The sequence below is a fragment of the Gopherus flavomarginatus genome, chromosome 6 (assembly GCF_025201925.1).
Source record: "Gopherus flavomarginatus isolate rGopFla2 chromosome 6, rGopFla2.mat.asm, whole genome shotgun sequence".
NCBI lineage: Eukaryota > Metazoa > Chordata > Testudines > Testudinidae > Gopherus > Gopherus flavomarginatus.
This window is the reverse complement of record NC_066622.1, coordinates 90,199,049-90,219,812: the sequence shown is the minus strand read 5'-3', so window position 1 is coordinate 90,219,812 and position 20,764 is coordinate 90,199,049. Positions and strand designations below refer to the sequence as shown.

Here is a 20,764-nt window from a genome sequence, read left to right as displayed (position 1 = left end):
AGTTCCCGGACTGCTGAGCTGCAATCAACCTTTGGATGGCCAGCAAACAGCAAATACAAACCAAAGACTGCAAACCAAGTTTATATAAAAGTGTTTCATTTGAGGGATTGTTACATACGTAACAAGCTCTTTTATACTGTGGAAGAATGTCTTCCTCTGCCCCCCTAACATCCCTAACTTGTGGGTGTACTAATTGTCACCATGCTCCAAAACTTAATCAGAGAAGGAGGCAATATAATATCTGTCCTGTAGCAAGCCTCCTTTCTTGCATATGCAATTTATGTACCATGAGTTTTCTATACCGCAGACTATGGATTTGGCTGTACATTATTCAATATGGCCTCCCATCTCACTCTGAGTGCGGCTGATAGTTTATTTTAATGAAGATTAGATATGGGTACTGATGGACCTCACAGAAGTACAATGCAAGATACAATTTAGATGGCACTTAGCCACAAAAATCACACCATCTACCCAGGTTTGGGTGCTCAGAATGAGCAGTTCCAGGAGACACCAACAAAGGATCACCCAAAGATGCAGATTCCACCAACCCAGACCACCTCACTTTTACTCATCTAAAGCACTGTTAGGAAAGCTCTGCCTTTGCCAATGGGAAATTTGCAGAAACTGCATTCATCCAGAATGGCTGGGGAATCATGGAAGCCAATGAACACAATGATTTCTCTTTGCCTTCCTTGAAAAGTAATCTCTATTCTGCCTCGTCACCATTAGCTGAGACCACAGTTGTCCTTTGCTGATGCAACAGAGTTTCTTTATAAAGTTTTGGCCAGTGTTTTGTGAGACAAGCTCCTGTTGTCGTTTCTCTTTCAGATTTTGGCTAGCAGACTGCCATCAGGTACTAGAAACTGTCGGCCTCGCCACACAACTTTATAGGGAATTAATATGTGTTCCTTATATGGCCAAGTTTGTGATATTTGCCAAAATGAATGACCCCGTGGAATCTAATTTGCGTTGCTTCTGCATGACTGATGATAAAGTGGACAAAACTTTGGAGCAACAAGAGAATTTTGAAGAAGTTGCAAGAAGTAAAGATATCGAGGTATATTTCATATTAACAGCAGCTCAGATCATTCCCTTCCTCCAGTGGTGTAGAGAATCTATGCTCTAGTTCACTTTACAAGAGCAGGCGGGGTGCCAGGATCTCACAAAAGAGGTCCACAACCACTATAAGCCATCTATATGAAGGCTCACAGCAAGCAGAGGTGAAAGTAATTAAGGGATTTATCGCAGGGCCGGGGTCCTGAGCAGGCAGCAGGGGGTCCCTTGGGTGGAAGGGGCGGGGCCTTTAAATCCCCAGGCCGTTTAAACCAGAGATTTAAAGTTCCCTGGGATCCAGCTGTGGTAGCGATTGCTGGGAGAGCCAGGCCCTTTAAATCACCGCTGGAGCCCCATAGTAGCCATAGCTGTGGCGACGGCCGGGAGCCCCAGGGCTCCCGGCCGCTGCCGTAGCTACCACTACCATGGTGCTTCAGCAGCAGGGCTCTGGCAGCGATTTAAAGAGCCCGGGACTTCCAGCTGCTGCCACTACCCAGAGGCTCCGATGGCAATTTAAAGGGCCCGGGGCTGCAGTAGTGGCAGCCGGGAGCCCCAGGACCTTGAAAATCGCTGCTGGAGCCCCATGGTAGCTGTAGCTGCGGTGGCAACTGGGAGACCCAGGGCTCTGGTGGTGATTTAAAGGGCCCAGGGCTCCAGCTGCTGCCGGGACCCAGGGCCCGTTTAAATTGCCTGCTTGAGGAAGCTGCCCCCTGCAGTTATGGTCGGCTGTGTACCAGCTCTTGCTGGTATGCTGTACTGGCCCGGACCAGCTTCTTTTCACCTCTGTCAGTGAGACTATGTGAAGAAACTCTTTGGAAGCAGGATAAAGGGACAGGACTTGAGAAACCATCTTTACGTGGGTCCTCCACTCCTTCTGCCTATTGGGAGTGGGGAGGTAATGCAAAGGACTCTGGAGTAGCTGCTGTAGAGCAGCTGCTGGGGATGCTGGAACAATTTTTATAGCAGGGATGCTGAGAGCCATTGAACTAAACTGTAAACACTGTATATAATAGAAACTACTTCAAGTCAGGGGGTGTTGCAGCATGCCGTCCCCTCACCTGCACCCCTAGTTCCTATGGCAGCTGCATTCCTGCTTCAAAGCTTGGTGAGTTAGAATTCCCCCCTCCTTGTCCACATAGAGATCTCCAGCACTCAACTGAGTTACTCAGGCTGATTTGTTTGGGATTTTTGAGGCAAAGGGCGTTTCTTGTGAAAAATCATGTAATATACACTTTTCCCTCAGAGAATCCTATGCTGTAGCTAATTATAAAGATATCCATATGTATTGAATTGGAGCTATATTTTTTAAAAATAACTTGAGCAACTAGAATGTTTAAAAAATAGTTTTAATTAATCAGCTGCACTTAGTGTCATATTATAAGTACCACAGTGCTGTTGAATTAGATCGGTGTTGAACATGTATTAAGTCAATGCATTCCTAGCTAAATGAGGAGTTATGATGTTGGAAGAAATGGTGGTATATGTTTGTGCATGTATCATATACCATTAAAATAGATTTTACTCATTTTCAATTTCTGTCTTTTTCTTTGATAGGTTCTGGAAGGAAAACCCATTTATGTTGATTGCTATGGAAATCTGGCCCCTTTGACAAAAGGAGGACAACAGCTTGTTTTTAATTTTTATGCTTTCAAGGAAAATAGACTGCCATTCTCTATTAAGGTAAAAATAAACCCCATAGATTTCTTAGTTGAGGAAATGTTTTCCTCATGTAGTAATAATATTGGTTCTGTCTAATATGAATAGTCCGCCCCTGAGAAGTAAGTATTATTATAATTTAGCAGGTAGGTAATTTGGAACAGAGTTTATAAGTGATTTCATGAAACCATAGAAGGAATCTCTGTCAGGACTGGGATCAGAATACATGCTATTCTGATTCACAGTCCTTTACCAGAACCATGCCTCAGACTAGACGTGTTCTCTTAGGCCTTCTAGCTGCAAGGTACATTATTTCAAGGGGTAAATCATCTGCCCAAATGACAGGAGTCAGATAATACATGATCCAGATTTTCAGCTCTAGCTTCTTGTTTTTTCATGTGCAGTTGATAGTGCTTGCCAAAAGTGAGTGCACATACATATGTAATCACCTATTTTGTGGGTGCAAATGAAAGTTATGGACACTTTTGTGAGTGCAAGTCATTGCATATACAAAACTGGGCAGAGAGAAATGCAGGTGGGTTGAAAACTCAATCCAATTTACCTACAGGAGTATTTCTCCTGGAGTGATGCCACTCAGCACGGTGCCTTGCACTGGTGCTGGAAACAATTTTGGAAACTTGTTTGCAGTGGAACAAAAACCCAAGGCTGGCCCAATAGTCTAATTGTAGTTACAACTTTCTTCCCCATGAAAAGCTGCAAGTTGGTTTCTGGCTGCGTTCCTTTGGTCTTCAGTTGATGTGGTTACTAGATAGCTTCTGATGGAAGGGAATGCCACCTGTTACTCTGCCAACAGCTTTCTCTAGCTGTCCAAACTAATTCTGATGGTCTCCAGTGGGAGTCACACTCAACACTCCTTTTGCAAGAAGTCGTCCCCTCGGGGACTTTGACTTCTCACATGTTCTTTGTGTGGGAAACAGACCATGTTAAATGTAATGCAAAAACATACATTTCAAATAGGGTGACCAGATGTCCCAATTTTATAGGGACAGTCCCAATATTTGGGGCTTTTTCTTACATAGGCTCCTGTTACCAGGGGCGGCTCTAGACATTTTGCCGCTCCAAGCACGGCGTCATGCCGCAGGGGGCTCTCTGCCGCTTGCCGGTCCCGAGGGTCCACTGGTCCCACGGCTTCGGTGGAGCTGCGGGACCAGCGGACCCTCTGCAGGCACGCCTGCGGGAGGTCCACCGAAGCCGTGAGACCAGCGGACCCTCCGCAGACATGCTGCTGAAGGCACCCTGCCTGCCACCCTCCCGGCAACTGGCGGAGCGCTCCACACGGCATGCCACGCCAAGCATGCACTTGGCATGCTGGGGTCTGGAGCCACCCCTGCCTGTTACTCCCCACCCATCTCGATTTTTCACACTTGCTGTCTGGTCACCTTAATTTGAAACAATTAAGTCAAACTACTGTATGATGAATTTTTCTAGATTAGAGACACCAGCCAAGAGCCTTGTGGTCGTTTATCATTTTTGAAAGAACCAAAGACTACAAAAGGACTGCCACAAACAGCTGTTTGCAACTTAAATATTACTCTTCCAGCACACAAAAAGGTATTTCTGCCAGCACTCTGTTTTGTTTTGTCTTAACTTTTAGCTTAACTCTTTTTGCTAGTAATAAAGAAATCTTGTGAAATGCTAGTAATGGGAATGCTTCGTAATATGATTAAGGCTGTTATAAATTTATGTTGTATTAGTTTTTTGTATATAGAAAGATTTTAAAGTCTCTTGTTACTGTGGTGTCAAGTTCCTATTATTTTTATGATTGGGTCCTCTGTTTACAGCTCATGCTTCAGCTTACAGTTCATAGATTTTATGCATTCAGTAATGTCGTGTTGATTTGCACTTGATGTAAGATTTATTTTCTTTTATGTTGACATTTTGGGTTTGCTTTGGCTTATAAATCAGCTTGCATTTTGTGCTCCCAACTTGGTCCTTTTCATATCCTGATATTCTTTTCCCTGCTGTCCATTATAATATTCCTTGTCTCTGCAATGCACCTTGGAACCAAAAGGAAACAGAGTCAGATCAAGATGATGAGGTAATATAAACACTCTCTTCTGTTTTTATTTTCTTCAGAATTAGTGCAGAAAGATAAATATGTTCTAGAAAAGTGTTACAGTATCTTTTAATTTTAGCAGTGAATATTAACAATAGATACTACACATCTGTGTTCTGTTGTCAAGAAATAAAAGTGATGAAATAAGATCATATGTTATAAATTTAAATGCAGTATATGCTAATATTCTGAACTTCAGCTCACTTTATGCTTAGAGTGTAAATTATGTAATTTATAGCCTACAAGCTAAATTCATCCTTCATAAAGCTGAAGTCAGCGTAATTACACTACATCGGGGTGAATTAGGCCTCTTATGTTACTAAACATTCAGTATTTCCCTAAACTGTATTTTTTGTAAACCCTTTAAACATTGGCCTATTGTATTTTCATTCCTGAAAATAACCCCTATTTTTTTTAAAAAAGGTAGAATAACCAGGCTTAATTTCAAAGTGTTTTAGTGTATCTATTTTGAAATAAACTTCAGATCTCCAAAGCTTAAAAATCCACACCTTGTCACAGGTTTTAACAGAATATATCTCTCTTTAGTAATCTTAATGAAGTTGTCTCAGGAGATGAAACTTATTTTATGCACTAAGGGATACAGTGAGTTTTAAGACACTAGAAATAGAAAAGCTAGTACAGAAACATCAGATACATATCCATTTTATCAGAAGAAGAGTTCTTTGTGTGTAGCCTCCTGTTTCTGACCGCTAATTAGTCACCTGCTGGCTAAAATCAAATAAGAGTCAATATATCAAAAAGATAACCATATCATTTGGTTTTCATTTGACTTGTGCCTGGTGAGTTATTTTATAGGTATCTCAATAGTTTTCTTTCCAAACAAACTATATTTTTGGAGACATAATCAAATTAACTGGTTTCTGTGAATAACTTTTAATAATAATAAATAGAGTTGCAAAAATACCACAGTAACTGCTATGCCATTAGACACAGTAACTTATGATGCAACTTACTAGCTAGCAATTGTATTCTGCTTTCTAATATACATCTCTGTGTTCTGTGCATATTAAAAAAATACTCTTTCATGCCTTTTTTGTCCTTAATGTACTCACTTTAAAGCAAGCGTACATTGTGGTTTCTGTGTTTTCTAGACAGATTAATGTTGGGAGAGGTATATGATCTGCCTAAATTATACTCTTATTAATGTTTTATGTCTGTATCTGTAGTCTTTTATGTTAATTCTTCTGTTTCTAGCCAAAATACAGAAAAATAAATCGTGCCATTTTAAGTAGTATGGAATAGATTACTAAAAGATAATGGGATTTTACAGTATTTAGGTAATATGGGACTAGACTGTGACTGTAGACAGTGCCCTGAACTAAATGTACTGTGTTCACAGCACCACCTCAGAAGTATACCTGGGAGATGACATAGCCCTCTGAGTTACAGTTCCTTCCCTTCTTCTCTGCCTCCTCCAGAGGATTAGTAATTTACTGCTGGTTTATAATTCCAGCTAATTATTAGCTTTCTCCCCAAAAATGGCTTAGCTGCATTAGCCAGCAAGCAGGAATGGAGCCAAGCATTTGCCCATTGCCTACCATCTGCTATGTAGGGGGAAATGCAACCATATAGCCCTGCTTCCTCCTCTGCGCCCTCGTCAAGCTGTAAGAGTGGATTCTTATACCCTTGTGTGGGTGTCTAGTCCAAGTATGATCTAGCCTACTATACTGAGATATCATAATAAAGCTGTTCACAATATTTGAAAGATACCAAGTGGAAATGTGTTTTGTTGCAGACGGAGAAAACAGACCGACGTCAAAGCTTCGTCTCTCTTGCTTTACGTAAGCGCTACAGCTATCTGACTGAGCCTGGAATGAGTGAGTTCCATAACAAACCTACTAATACCGTATATACCTACTTTAATAAGAAGAGACATTTTTTCTATAAATGTTACATTTAGTGTCATTTGAAAAAAAATAGAAAAATTTTCTATAGCTAAACTTTTGGATGGTCTGTGGGCCTCTGCATTGTGAGAGCTTGGAGAATCCTTACTGGCAAGCAGCATGCTCCAGTTAAAGTAAATAAAAAATAATCATAAAAAAGCCACATAATTTATTGGCTGGAGCAAGGGCAACTGAATTGAAAAGTATTTTCCAAAAGATAGTCTGTGCCTCCTCCCTTCAAAACATTAATTAATGCATCACTGTGATACAGCTAGATTTCATTAGATATAGGAATGGGCAAAACTCAGTGGGGTCGGAAGGTTCCTTTCAGATAAAATGTTTGACTTTTTATTCAGTTTATTTGAGCTTCTTCCTATTTTATATCTTCTTCCTCTCTCCCCCCATTTTCTCCCAAATTCCATAGAGCCTTTTCTCCTACTCAGTCAGAGCTTTCTCTTCTACCCCCATCTCCTTGACCTGACCCATCGCCCTGCTTCCTTTTCTCTCTTTAAGTACAATAATGTCTCTGACAACCTTTGCTTTCCTCCCAAGTCAGAATGTGGTCATTCTTGTGTTTTTCTCTTCTCCTGCAGCAGCCAGTCAAACTTCATTCCCTGAACTCCAATGGCCCTTCAATATAATTTCATAAGATCCATTTACAAATCTCATCAAGTCTGGTAATTCCTGCTGTAGCTGCTATTTAAAGATCTTGTGAGCTCTGTGGGGTTTTGAGGTGCTCCAGAATGCATTGTGCTTCTCCGACACTTGAGAAGACCTGAAGTATATAAGATCTGATGACAGCACCTGGCCTTATGAGACTACCAGACTAGCTGAGACCTCATAGTGGACTCTGAGATATCATCAAAGATTTGTTAGGAATTAAGAGAGACAGAGGGAAAGGTTTGGCTATGGTATCTGGAATAAGTTTGGAGCTTGTATATGTCTTTTTCAGCTGGCTCCACATGCAGAATTAAAAGAAATCTTATATTGATTTACCAAAAGTAAAGTCACAGTTGCAAAAAGAGGTGGGGAAAAACCCTTAAATGAAGTTGTAATCCAAGAATGGAAGAAGGGTTTAATCAAGCTATAAAAGTCTCTCTTCGTTCTTTTAATATTCAATTTCCTATTGATTTGTAGAATGGTAGATGATCTACTCTAGACTTTTAACTCAAGTATGTTTTCCCAGAAGTTTGGAAAGAAAAAAGTTATTTTTATTTTGATTTCTTCACTTTTTCATTTTCACCTCCAAAGAATGTCTTACCTCAAAAATCAAGGCTGCTCAGTGGACAGAAATCCATAAGGTCACATAACCAGAGGAGACAAAACCTACTAGCTAGAAGCTGATTTAAGATTAAGAAGTCTCAGAGGGCACCAAGGAAAACAAACTGGTGATAGGCCCAGCACACTAAACCTTGCCACCATCCATCATAGCTGGTAGAGGGTGTTTAAAGTGGCGTCCCACCAAAGTGTTGTCATTGGACTTGGGTGGATCATTTTCATATTGTCTTTGGGACCTTCTCCCTCTCTTTTACTCCTCCCCACATCTGGTCAGATACGAGCAGCACCAGTTTCTCCTTTCCTCACCTCTCTCTGCCTGCTGAAAAAAGAGAAGATACTCAGTCTGGACCTGCACCTACTTTCAATGAAGCTGACAGCAGAACTCCCACTGATTTCAGTGGACTTTTTTTCTCCCCCACCCTGCTGCCACAGTCTGTGTGATAGGGACAATGGTATTTCACTGCTGAGGTGTTCTACTAATATTTAAAGCAGGGAGGAAGAAGAGTACTGATCTTACTGATCTAAGGGACTCTGCTCTGCCGTATACAGATGTTTCAGGCAGAATAGGGAGCACTCCTGTGAACTAGAATCTGGTCTCTAGCCTGGCTATATGCTTCAAGTAAATTGTGAATAGAGCATCATTCTGTTGAGCAGTCTTACATATGCTCAGTCACCATTTCCATTCACCTGTAGCAAGTGAGAAAGTGGGAATAACACACTATAGGATATGCATTAGGTAAGAGGTCTCCACGTCATGTGCGTAGTGGAGTGTGAGGCTAAGGGCCAAATTCATTCAGTACCCAGGACGTGCAGGTATGTAAAACAACTGCTCTCTCTGAAATATGCTATTCCACTTAGAAAATGACAAAATTGAGTTTTTTATTTTTTAAAAATCAGTAATAAAGCCATATTTTTTCTAGACCACACAGTTATCTCATAACTGCATGTGCCGTTAACTTTGTCAATGAGGTTGCTTCCTTGGCCCAGTCCTTTTTCTCCAGTGTAATATGAAGGATAGACAAGGCATTTTTAAAATATCTAAATACATGATGTAATGGAGAAAAGAATATTTGCATTTAGGAGAGACTGCTATTGGATTTATTGTCTCACTAAATTGTAGTGGTAATACTGTCGTGATACAACATACCAAGTGTCTAGTGGCATTTACAGATACTTTAAGTGTAGAGCAAATTACTTTTATTTCATTACTGCCCTTCACTATTGTGTTGGCTTATTATTTTTTGGATTTGTGATTGCTTTTGAATCTTGGCAGCTACTCCTAATAAATCACTGTGGTAGAATTTATTTAATGAAGTTTTTCAGAGAGGGGAAATGATAGTGTAAGGAGTGGTCAGACTTTAATTTGCTTTCAATGGCTGTCTTCTGGAATAGACTGTGCCAGTATGCCCAGTATTCAAGCTCTCTACAACCTAAATATTCTAATATTGCAATAGCATTACCTAGTCAAAGCATCTATACACCTTTGCTGGGTATTTGTAGGCCCATCACAGTTTCTTATTCTGGGATATGGGCCTATGGTATGCTGAACATCTTTTTTAGCTAAGCTTGTGTGACATAACTTTAGTAACTTAATGCGAGTCTTATTGTGTTTCTTTCATTGTGAATTGTTGTCTAGCTATAAGACAGACCAAACAGCTTTGATAAATTGTCAGTATAATTTCAGACAAAGGTGTGCGGAATAGGTAGTTGGAATATTTTAGCTCCATTACTAACACCAAGTAAAGAAATTGTGCCTAAAAGTTATTTTACTTATTTGCAAACGAACTCTCTGAATGTCATTGTGGTGTCAGAGGATATGGAAGCTGTACTGTCATTCCCAGAAATACTGCCTTCTGGATTGGTACCTGCAGCCAGTGTCTTCAAAATCTGACTGGCTGTACTGATTTGGTTTGTGATGCCTGTGAATACATTGGGCCTTTTGGGGGATGCTCATAGTTAACAGATTTGTCTTGGCCAGATCATCTCTACTTACTATATTGTTCTTCAAGTACTTATCTAATGTTACATTTTGAGAAATGTAAAGTTGAACAGGTCTTTCTTTGAGCTGATGCAAGAAATCTCCTCAAAAGGAGCAAAACACTACATCTTGTAGAAAAAGTGTACTCTTCTTTTTAATGCCTCTTATGAAAATATTTATTTACATGTTGTGCATAATACAGCATATAAAATGTATTACTTCATTTGCTTGTTTTGACATGGTATACTATGCATGAGTAAAATGTTTGAGTTGCTTTGCTTGCTCACGTTTATCATAAATCATATTTTCCATTTTTCATGTATGAAAAATGCTACTTAAAATCATTTCATTTCAAGTTTTTCTTTAGTTTGACCAAACAAAAGGAATAGCGCATGAAAAAAATGCAAAAGGTTCCTTTTTATTTTTCTATTTTTTTTTAACTCTCGACTCAGGAAAGTTCTTGCTCTTATTGGCTTTGTGAGCGTGAAGCATATACGAATTGTGCATGGATAGATAAAGATTTGAATTTATTCCAGTTGCTTCACAATTTGCACATCAATTGCCTGTCACTTAAAGGTATTTTGGGTTCTGCATGAAATAGTTTTGAGTGGTTTTCAAAAAGGATTTTAGCTATTTAATGTCATTCTACACAAGTTTATATTGTTTTATATAGGTACAATATATGTTGTTTAATGATACTGCTCAGAATAGAACAATAGAAATTACTAAAAAGATAATTGTAATAGCTAAGACAAAGCTAAGACGTACCTATACAGGCAAAATGGAACTGAGATTAATATTTCAAAACTAGCACATCAGAAAGTCAATAAGGAAGTAAGAGAAGAATTTTGGTTGTGGTTATTATTTTTACCATTATGGATTCCTCCTTTTGTGTTTTCTGTTTTCCATTGTTTGCGACTTGGTTGCGATGTGCTTAGTGTCTTTCATTTCATGTTGCTTTTTATTTTGGATCAGTCATAATTATATGACTCATCCCTCTTTTTTTCCTTTTTAATTGTTCTTTTTGCCTATTTCATTCTGATTCATACAAAAAAATGTACTTACTCTTTGTAATATTACAACGTTTACTGACCAATTTTCTTCTCTGGTCTCTCTGTTTTTCAATCATTTTTGTTGATTTTACGTTTGATTTTGATTTAAAACTTTAAGAAACAGTTGAACGGAGTGCAGGAGCAACAAGATCCCTACCTGCTACTTATTCATACAAGCCATTCTTTTCAACAAGACCATATCAGTCATGGACAACAGCTCCAATTACAGTGCCTGGGCAAACCAAATCAGGCTTCACTTCCCTATCAAGCTCTTCCTCCAATACGCCTACAGCTTCCCCATTAAAATCAATATGGTCTGTTTCTTCTGCTTCTCCAATCAAATCTACGTTAGGAGCTTCTACTACCTCTTCAATTAAATCTGTTAATGACGTAGCATCTCCAATTAGATCATTTCGGACAATCTCTTCACCAATAAAAACCGTTGTATCACAGCCTCCATATAATATCCAAGTTTCTTCTGGTTCTTTCATCAGAGCTCCTGCAGTAACAGAAGCCACTAATTTAAAAGGGATGGCATCCACTTCAACATTTCCTTCTCGGACATCTCCAGTGACTACAGCAGGGTCTCTTTTGGAGAGATCATCCATCACCATGACACCTCCAGCATCCCCCAAATCGAACATTAACATGTATTCTTCAAGTTTACCATTTAAGTCTATCATCACATCAGCATCACCACTTTTAACTTCACCTTTAAAGTCAGTGGTATCTCCTGCTAAGTCAGAAGTTGATGCTGTTTCATCATCTAAAGTCATGATGACTTCATGTCTCTCATCACCTGTGAAACACATACCTGGACCTACAGATGTAGAATTGGTTAATGGATCCATGTCACCTCTGAAATATCCATCCTCTGCCAATGTAATAACTGGATCCAAACCTGCAGCTATGTTTCAAGACAAGATCTCTGCAACTACAAGTTCTGCAAGTTGTGCTACTAATGCAGCCCCTGATACAGTTGAGAAAGTGTTTCCGACCACTACTACAATGCCATTTTCTCCACTCAGGGCATTTGTGTCTTCAACACCATCTGCTTTTCAGTCAATAAGAACTCCTTCTGCAGGTGCACTATATACATCTTTTGGGTCAATATCTGCAACTACCTCATCAGTAACTTCATCAACAATAACAGTGCCAGTATATTCTCTAGTCAATGTTTTATCTGAACCAGCATTAAAGAAGCTTCCAGAGTCTTCACTTACAAAATCAGCAGCTGCATTACTATCACCTAGTAAAACATTGACTACAGAGACTCGTACACAGCCTCACTTTACTCGAACTTCGTCTTCTACAAAATCATCCTTGTTTTTAGCACCCTCTGCTCTTAAATTGTCTACTCCATCTTCTTTATCCTCCAGCCAGGAGATATTGAAAGATGTTGCTGAAATGAAAGAGGACCTAATCAGGATGACTGCAATATTGCAGACAGATGTAACGGAGGACAAGCCATTCCAGCCTGAACTAACAAAAGAGGGTAGAATTGATGATGAAGAGCCCTTTAAAATTGTTGAGAAAGTAAAAGAAGACTTGGTAAAAGTTAGTGAGATACTGAAAAAAGATGTGTGTTTGGAAAATAAAGGGTCGACCAGAGTGTCAAAAAGCGATAAAGGACACTTATCTGAAGATGAATGGGTAGAGTTCAGTCCAGAGGAGATTGATGAAGCAAGACAGCAGGCTATATCATGCCATCCTGTTCCAGAAAAAGTGCAAATTAAAGCTAAAGCCGCATCTGAAAAGGATTACAATTTGACAAAAGTAATTGATTATTTAACAAATGATATTGGTAGTACTTCATTGGCAACCATAAAGTACAAGTTTGAAGAGGGGAAAAAAGATGAAGAGAGACAAAAACGCATTTTAAAACCAGTGATTGCTTTACAGGAACATAAACTCAAAATGCCTCCAGCCTCCATGAGGCCTTCTACTTCAGAAAAAGAATTATGTAAAATTGCAGATCCCTTTTTTGGAACAGATACTATTTTAGAATCTCCAGATGATTTTTCTCAACATGACCAAGATAAAAGTCCTTTGTCTGACAGTGGCTTTGAAACAAGAAGTGAAAAAACACCTTCAGCCCCACAAAGTGCTGAAAGCACAGGGCCAAAACCACTTTTCCATGATGCACCCATCCCTCCTGTTATTACAGAAACAAGAACTGAAGTAGTTCATGTTATCCGCAGTTATGAACCGTCATCAGAAGAGATTCCAGAGCAGCAAACAGAGGAGCAACCTTCATTGAAACCTGCACTTACTTTAATGGAGTTGGAACAAAAACCCACTGAGTCTATTAAAGAAAAGGTTAAAGCATTTCAAATGAAAACCAGCAACAGTGAAGAAGATGACCACAAGTGTGTTCTTAGCAAAGGTGTCCGGGTGAAAGAAGAAACTCACATCACTACTACAACTAGAATGGTTTATCATAAACCTCCATGCACTGAAAGTACCTCAGAAAGAATTGAGGAAACAATGTCCGTTCATGACATAATGAAAGCTTTTCAATCAGGACGTGACCCTTCCAAAGAACTGGCAGGTCTGTTTGAACATAAATCATCAGTAACGTCAGATGTTAGCAAGTCTGCTGAAACTTCACCACAACATGCAGAGAAGGACAGCAAAATGAAACCCAAACTGGAGCGTATAATAGAGGTCCATATTGAAAAAGGTAATCAAGCTGAACCTACTGAAGTCATTATTAGAGAAACAAAAAAGCATCCAGAAAAAGAAATGTATGTATATCAGAAAGACTTACCTCGGGGAGATATTAACATAAAAGGTTTGGAAAAACATGATACTTTTCCTTGTTCTGATGAACAAGGTCAGCAAGAAGAAGAAGAGCTAACAGCTGAAGAGTCACTTCCTTCTTATCTGGAATCTTCTAGAGTAAACACTCCTGTGTCCCAGGAAGAAGACAGTCGCCCTAGTTCTGCTCAACTCATGTCTGATGACTCTTACAAAACGCTGAAGCTTTTGAGTCAACACTCAATAGAATACCATGATGATGAGTTGTCAGAATTAAGAGGGGAGTCTTACAGGTTTGCTGAGAAAATGCTTCTTTCAGAAAAGCTAGATGTGTCTCATTCTGATACTGAGGAGTCAGTTACTGACCATGCTCTACCCCTTAGTTCAGAGTTACAGGGGTCTGATAAACGATGCAGAGAAAAAGTAGCCACTGGCCCCAAAAAAGAAATTCTCTCCAAAATCTATAAAGATGTGTCTGAAAATGGTGTAGGTAAAATATCTAAAGATGATCATTATGATAAAGTGACAGTGTTACACTACACTGGAGATGTTAGTAGTCCAAAACATGCCATGTGGATGCGCTTTACTGAGGACAGATTAGACAGAGGTAGAGAAAAGATGATGTATGAAGACAGGGTGGACAGGACTGTTAAGGAGGCAGAAGAAAAACTGACTGAAGTATCACAGTTTTTTCGGGACAAAACAGAAAAGTTGAATGATGAGCTACAATCTCCAGAGAAAAAGCAACATAAAAAAAATGGCAAAGAAATGCATTCTAGTCATAGCTCTGCCAGCAGCAGCCCTGAAAAAGTACTGCTCAGTGAAATAGTGACATTGAGTGATGACTGGAGTAAAGTGCGGCAGTATGGGCATGATGGAAAGCGTTCTCCAACAGCCGATGAAAGAAAAGCAGCAAGTTTGCCCAGCAGTCCTGAAAGAAAGATTCTTGCTCAACAAACAGGGGACTGTAAACAAACTGTGGAACACAAAGGAAATGCTCAGCAGAGTAAAACAACTGAAGCTTCACAGACTGGATTTCAGCTAAAACAATCCAAGCTTAATTCCATTAGACTTAAATTTGAACAAAGTATAAGTCCAAGGACTAAAGATCTAGCTCAAGAAGAAAAAAAGCAAGATAGTCAATCCAAAATTCCAGTAAAGAAATTACAAGAAAGCAAACTACCAGTGTATCAGTTTTATGCAAGAGAAAAGCACCCAAAGCAAATAGATCTGACAGAAGAAAATGCATCACTGCAAAAAGAATATACTACTATGAAACTGAAAGAAGATAATGTCCAAGGTAAAAGAAAAGTTATAGAAGACATTTGTGCTTCAGAAGTACAGAAACAGAGCACTGAAATATCAAGTAAAAGTCTGCTAGAATATACTTCTGAACAGCAAGCTAAAGACTTGGCATATAGCTCAGACTTACCGGCTAAAGGACATTGGGACAAAAAAATCTATCGAACATGGGAAAGTCCTGGAGTTTCTAACCATAAAACACCAAAAGAAAAACTTTCCCATGTACTTGTTCAAGATATGGTGAAAGAAAACCATGTTGACCATGCTGAGACGAAAACTAACAAAAAGAGTGAATTTATCACTGTGACAGAGAGTGAACACAAATTGCCAGCACATGGATCTCATTCAAGAGAGGTGAAGGAAATGACTGTAAAATCTCCATCAAAAAAGGTTCTGTACAGAGAATTTGTTGTCAGAGAAGGGGAACACACCAATGAAATGACAGATAAAACTTCAAAAAGAAAGGAATCGACTGTGTCCCACATTCCAGTCAGAATTTCTGAGGAGAAAAGAATGTCATCTCCTACCATTCTTGATAGTGTTTATGATCAGTCAAAAAAATCAGCATATGAACTGTCAGCTAGAGTGTCCCAGTCAACTATGATTAAAGAACAAGTTCAGAGAGAATTTGATTATGTAGAAGATGAAAAAATAAAACGTTCAAAAGTCACTAAAGTTACCAAGCAACAAGGTTCCATAGTGTTAAGTCCTCCAGTGGAGGAAACTGAAATATCCCCTAGCAAATCACCTGATTCTTTAGACTTTAGTCCTGGAAAGGAATCTCCTTCAAGTGCGGTATTTGACCCTAGTCCCACTGATTACTTGGATAAAGTTGCACCTTTAGTAAATAGTGAGGGAGTGAAACAGATAAAGACTTTGCCAGTTTATGTCAGTTTTGTTCAAGTAGGAGAGCAGTATGAAAAGGAGGTGCAACAAGGAAATGTAAAAAAAATTGTAAGTCAGGAAAGTAAGACAGTACAAGAGACTAGGGGGACATTTTATACAGCTAGACAGCAAAAACAACCACCTTCTCCACAAGGTAGTCCAGAAGATGACACACTAGAACAAGTATCCTTTATAGATAGCTCTGGGAAAAGCCCTTTAACACCAGAAACACCCAGCTCAGAGGAAGTGAGTTATGAGTTTACCTCTAAAACACCCGACTCACTAATAGTTTATATACCAGGCAAGCCCAGTCCCATACCTGAGGTTTCTGAGGAATCAGAAGAGGAAGCAGAGGCTAAGTCAACCTCTGTAAAACACACAGCAGTGGAAGCACCGAAAATTGACAAAATATTGCCTAATAATATAAACAAAGACTCTAACAAAAGACCCAAAAGTAACAGAGTTGCCTACATTGAATTCCCACCTCCTCCACCATTAGATACAGATCAAGCTGAGTCAGAAAAGAATCATCGTTATTCCCCTGAGAGTGAAATGGAGATGATAGAAGTAAATCTGCAAGATGAACAAGACAAATGTCAGCTGGCTGAACCAGTCATAAGAGTACAGCCACCTTCCCCCGTGCCACCGGGAGCAGATGTCAGTGACTCTAGTGATGATGAATCACTCTATCAACCAGTTCCATTAAAAAAGTATACTTTTAAATTAAAAGAAGTTGAAGATGACCAGAAAGAAGCCTCAAAACCCAAAGTTTCTGACAAGAGTCCGAACCAGAAAGAGTTAGGGTATCCCAGTTCTGGAAAACCTAATGAGTTTGACATTGGTCTTGAGTCACCCCAGAATGACATAGCACAAAATGGGACTAATGACCAGTCTATCACCGAGTGTTCCATAGCAACCACTGCAGAATTCTCTCATGATACAGATGCAACTGAAATTGACTCTCTTGATGGTTATGATTTACAAGATGAAGACGATGGTTTCACTGAAAGCGATTCTAAACTTGCAGGTCCAGCAGAAGAAACCAAAAAGGATATATGGACTACAGAGGGCATTTTAAAACAGACTGATCGTTGCTTTAGCCAAAGTAAGCTGGAAGTTATTGAGGAGGAAGGAAAGGTAGGCGCTGAAGAAGACAAGCCACTTTCAAAAGGTCCACGTTCTGAAAAGACCGAGCAGAAGTCAGGTGCACAATTTTTCACCTTGGAAGGCAGACACCCCGACAGAACTGTGTTTCCTGATTCGTATTTCAGTTACAAAGTAGATGAAGAATTTGCAACACCTTTTAAAACAGTAGCTACCAAAAGTCTGGATTTTGATCCATGGTCCAATAATCGAGGAGATGATGAAGTGTTTGAAACTAAATCAAGGGATGATGAGGCTAAGCCATTTGGTCTGGCAGTAGAAGACAGATCACAAGCAACGACACCTGATACAACTCCAGCCAGAACTCCAACAGACGAAAGTACTCCAACTAGTGAGCCCAACCCCTTCCCATTTCATGAAGGGAAGATGTTTGAGATGACTCGCAGTGGTGCAATTGACATGAGCAAGAGGGATTTTGTTGAAGAAAGACTCCAATTTTTTCAGATTGGTGAGCATACTTCTGAAGGGAAGTCAGGGGACAAGGGGAAAGGGGATAAAAGTACAGTCACTGCCATCACACAGCTACAGTCAGGGGACAGCATTGTAGAAACAAACTTAGAGAGACAAGTAGAAACAGCAGCAGTTGAACATAAGCCTATCATCCAGGCCAATGGAGATTCTATGGAAGCCACACTTGGTAGTAACTCTCTGGAGAAATCATCGACAACTGTTAACACTTCTAAAGTTGATCCCAAATTGCGCACACCTATTAAAATGGGAATTTCTGCTTCCACGATGACTCTGAAGAAAGATGGCCTTGGAGAAGTGACAGATAAGATAGAAGCTGTGATGCCCAGTGGTCAGGGATTAGAAAATGAAACTGTAGCAGTGATTACAAGTTCAGCTACTAGCCAGACAAGCTGTAGGCAAAAAGAAAAACTTGATTTTCAAAAAGATAATTTTAATAACAACAATAATTTGGATTCATCTGGTAGCCATACAAATAATATTACCTGTAATGTAGAGCTAAAAGAACATTGTGAACCCAAGTGTTCCATACAGAAAGCTAACCAAATGAAAAGCACTTCAGGAAGAGGGACAGGGGCAACACAAGGACACAGAATAACAGATAAGCCAAAAGTACAAGGACAGCAGCAAAGGTCAAGAGAGTTGGTAGGGAGTAGAGCAAAATCAAAACTTCCCATAAAGGCCAGTTCAGTAAAAGAAGTCGTCCCACCAAATAATGTCCAAAAAAGAATAGCGAGTAAAGTGAGACAGGCTAGTAAACCCGACAAAATAAAACAAAATAATTCTTCTCCATGTCTAGAAGTAAGATCTAAGATTCCAGTAAAAAATGTACCCAGGAAAAATCTAGCTATATCTAGAAAAACACCAACAATGCAAAAGCAAGAGCAGTTAGAGAAAGGAAAAATCAAACAGCTTCCTTCCAAATTACCAGTAAAGGTAAGATCTACCTCTATCACAATGACAACCGTTAAAGTAAGGAAAAATCAGCTTAGGGAGGTATGTAAACATTCTATTGAATATTTTAAGGGAATTAGTGGTGAGACATTAAAGCTTGTGGATCGTCTATCTGATGAAGAGAAAAAGATGCAGTCAGAGGTGTCTGATGATGAAGAAGACAGTTCATCAAGAAATACATCATTATCAGAAGCTACTCAAGTTTACCAGCCTTCCATTACATCGAAGTCTGCTAGAGATATGAGAACAGAGGCAGCATCCTTAAAATCAAAGATTGAAAAGGTCGACAGTGAGAGGAGGAGAAGTAAAAGGACTGGTGAGAATGAAGGCAGTCAGGTTTCTGGAGCTGTCATGGCTCACCTCGTGGAGATCAAGCCTAGTTTGTAAAACTTTCAACTTGTTGATCCTAGTGCATGAACTGTTGTGATTGCCTGTGGAGTGACTTACTGTAGTTCTCATTCTGTCATTGTCATCTGTATGTGCTGTCTTATACTCTTCTTTCTTCCTTTATACAAATTCTGTATTGTAGACAGCTAGTGAAGCATGCTGAAGACATTGATGTAACTCAGGACTTTTAAAGATTTATTTTGTAACAGCAAATTTCATTCTGTCAAAATAGAAAAAATAGATGTTAATCCCACCCTGGTGTTTTTCACCAATAATAGAACAATTTATGTATAGTCCAGTAGCTAGAATGTCAGCATGTTTGGTCTCATTATACTACAACATCATGTAGTTTGACATTTAGCTTTAGACAGGTGAAAATATAAAAGCTGTGACAAAGAAATTATTTTGTAGGTTATTAAGACACAATCATTTTAGTATACAGTCTGAACACCAGCAACTTGGTGAAATTAAAATATTAAAAACTATTGTCCAGTATTTCAGGTTTCTTTACAAAATCTTTTTAATCAAGATATTGTAAACCACAGGTCCACAGAGCCCATGTGAACGAACAGACATAAGGATGGCAATTGTGGCTGATCATCTGGGACTTAGCTGGACAGGTATGTTTTTATGCTGTCAGACTGAAATGGAATTTAGCAATTATTTTTGCAGATCATCTTTTATAGTAAGGTACTACAAGTTCTTTATGGACTTGACCATATCCAGTTCCCATAGGAGTCACTCAGAATTGAGGGTTCTGTGCACATTGTCAGTGATGTTGTCCATCTCACAAAAGTGGAGTCCATATCGGTTTGTTGTAAACTATTAAACATTTCAATAGATTTTCAGTTAAAAGAAGAAACCTCCAAGGAAATGCTAATGGCAGAATTGTCTTGCCATTGATCAGTAAATAAACACTTTTATTTAAAATGGTGAAAGAATTTTATTCTCCTTAAGTCCTGTTCTGGGAATAGTTGGCACAAATGGATTGAGAGGGTTGGGAACCTGCTGGCTGGACACTTATCTGGGGTAGTATGGCTTTTCCCATTTTCCACTGTCCTGATTTTCCAAAGCATTGAGCACCACAAGCTCCCAATGTCTTCAGCAACAGTTACGGGTGTTCAGCACCTCTGAGAATGAGCCCCATAACAGTAATTGTAGTAGTCCTGCTGTTCTATACTGTACAGCAATGCAAATCAACTCCTCCAATAAACTCAGTTCATTGTACTGTGTCACCATGTATCAGTGATTATAGTGTAGATGAAGAGAAAGATGTAGTAATCTGGATATCAATTATTACAGCATACAAGATTTTAAAAATCAACAGCAATAAGGTAACCTCTACGGAGGTTTTTTTTCACCATTTTAACCTCACAGCAGTGTGTGTACTTGATGTAGGTATGATAATACCTACCAGGGATATGATTACAAGATCTGACATGATGTCTTTCTGGGAAGTTTTAATACTCCTGTAATTATCTCGTAAATTAATTATAAACTATGTGTCAGATATTTGTTTACATTAATTCATCTGTGTGACCTAATAAAGCTGTTACTTTTACAGAATTGACAAGATAAGACTGACATGATGATAATGGTATATTTTTTCTTGCTTTGTAGAACTGGCAAGAGAACTGAATTTTTCTGTGGATGAAATTAATCAAATCCGTGTAGAAAACCCCAATTCTCTGATTGCTCAGAGTTTCATGTTATTAAAAAAATGGGTTACCAGGGATGGGAAAAATGCTACAAGTAAGTTCAGAGCTGTTATTGTTGATTATAAATTATACACAACTTCATATATTGCCATATTCTAAATAGTGCAGCTCCCATCATCTTGATT

The 20,764-nt window shown here is 39.1% G+C and overlaps 1 protein-coding gene across 17 annotated transcripts in view; it reads left to right on the top strand.

Moving 5' to 3' along the window:
• ANK3 (ankyrin 3) overlaps nt 1–20,764 on the top strand; it is a 437,823-nt gene that overhangs the window by 385,416 nt on the left and 31,643 nt on the right. For 12 of the 17 annotated variants that reach the window (XM_050958262.1, XM_050958265.1, XM_050958264.1 and 9 more), the window contains 8 exons: nt 832–1,060; nt 2,611–2,736; nt 4,162–4,284; nt 4,745–4,771; nt 6,546–6,627; nt 11,120–18,850; nt 19,467–19,541; nt 20,542–20,673. In XM_050958262.1, the coding sequence (XP_050814219.1) occupies nt 832–1,060; nt 2,611–2,736; nt 4,162–4,284; nt 4,745–4,771; nt 6,546–6,627; nt 11,120–18,850; nt 19,467–19,541; nt 20,542–20,673 (8,525 nt within the window). The remainder of the gene's footprint in view (nt 1–831; nt 1,061–2,610; nt 2,737–4,161; nt 4,285–4,744; nt 4,772–6,545; nt 6,628–11,119; nt 18,851–19,466; nt 19,542–20,541; nt 20,674–20,764) is intronic. The other 5 variants (XM_050958273.1, XM_050958270.1, XM_050958261.1 and 2 more) reach the window with 3 other exon arrangements.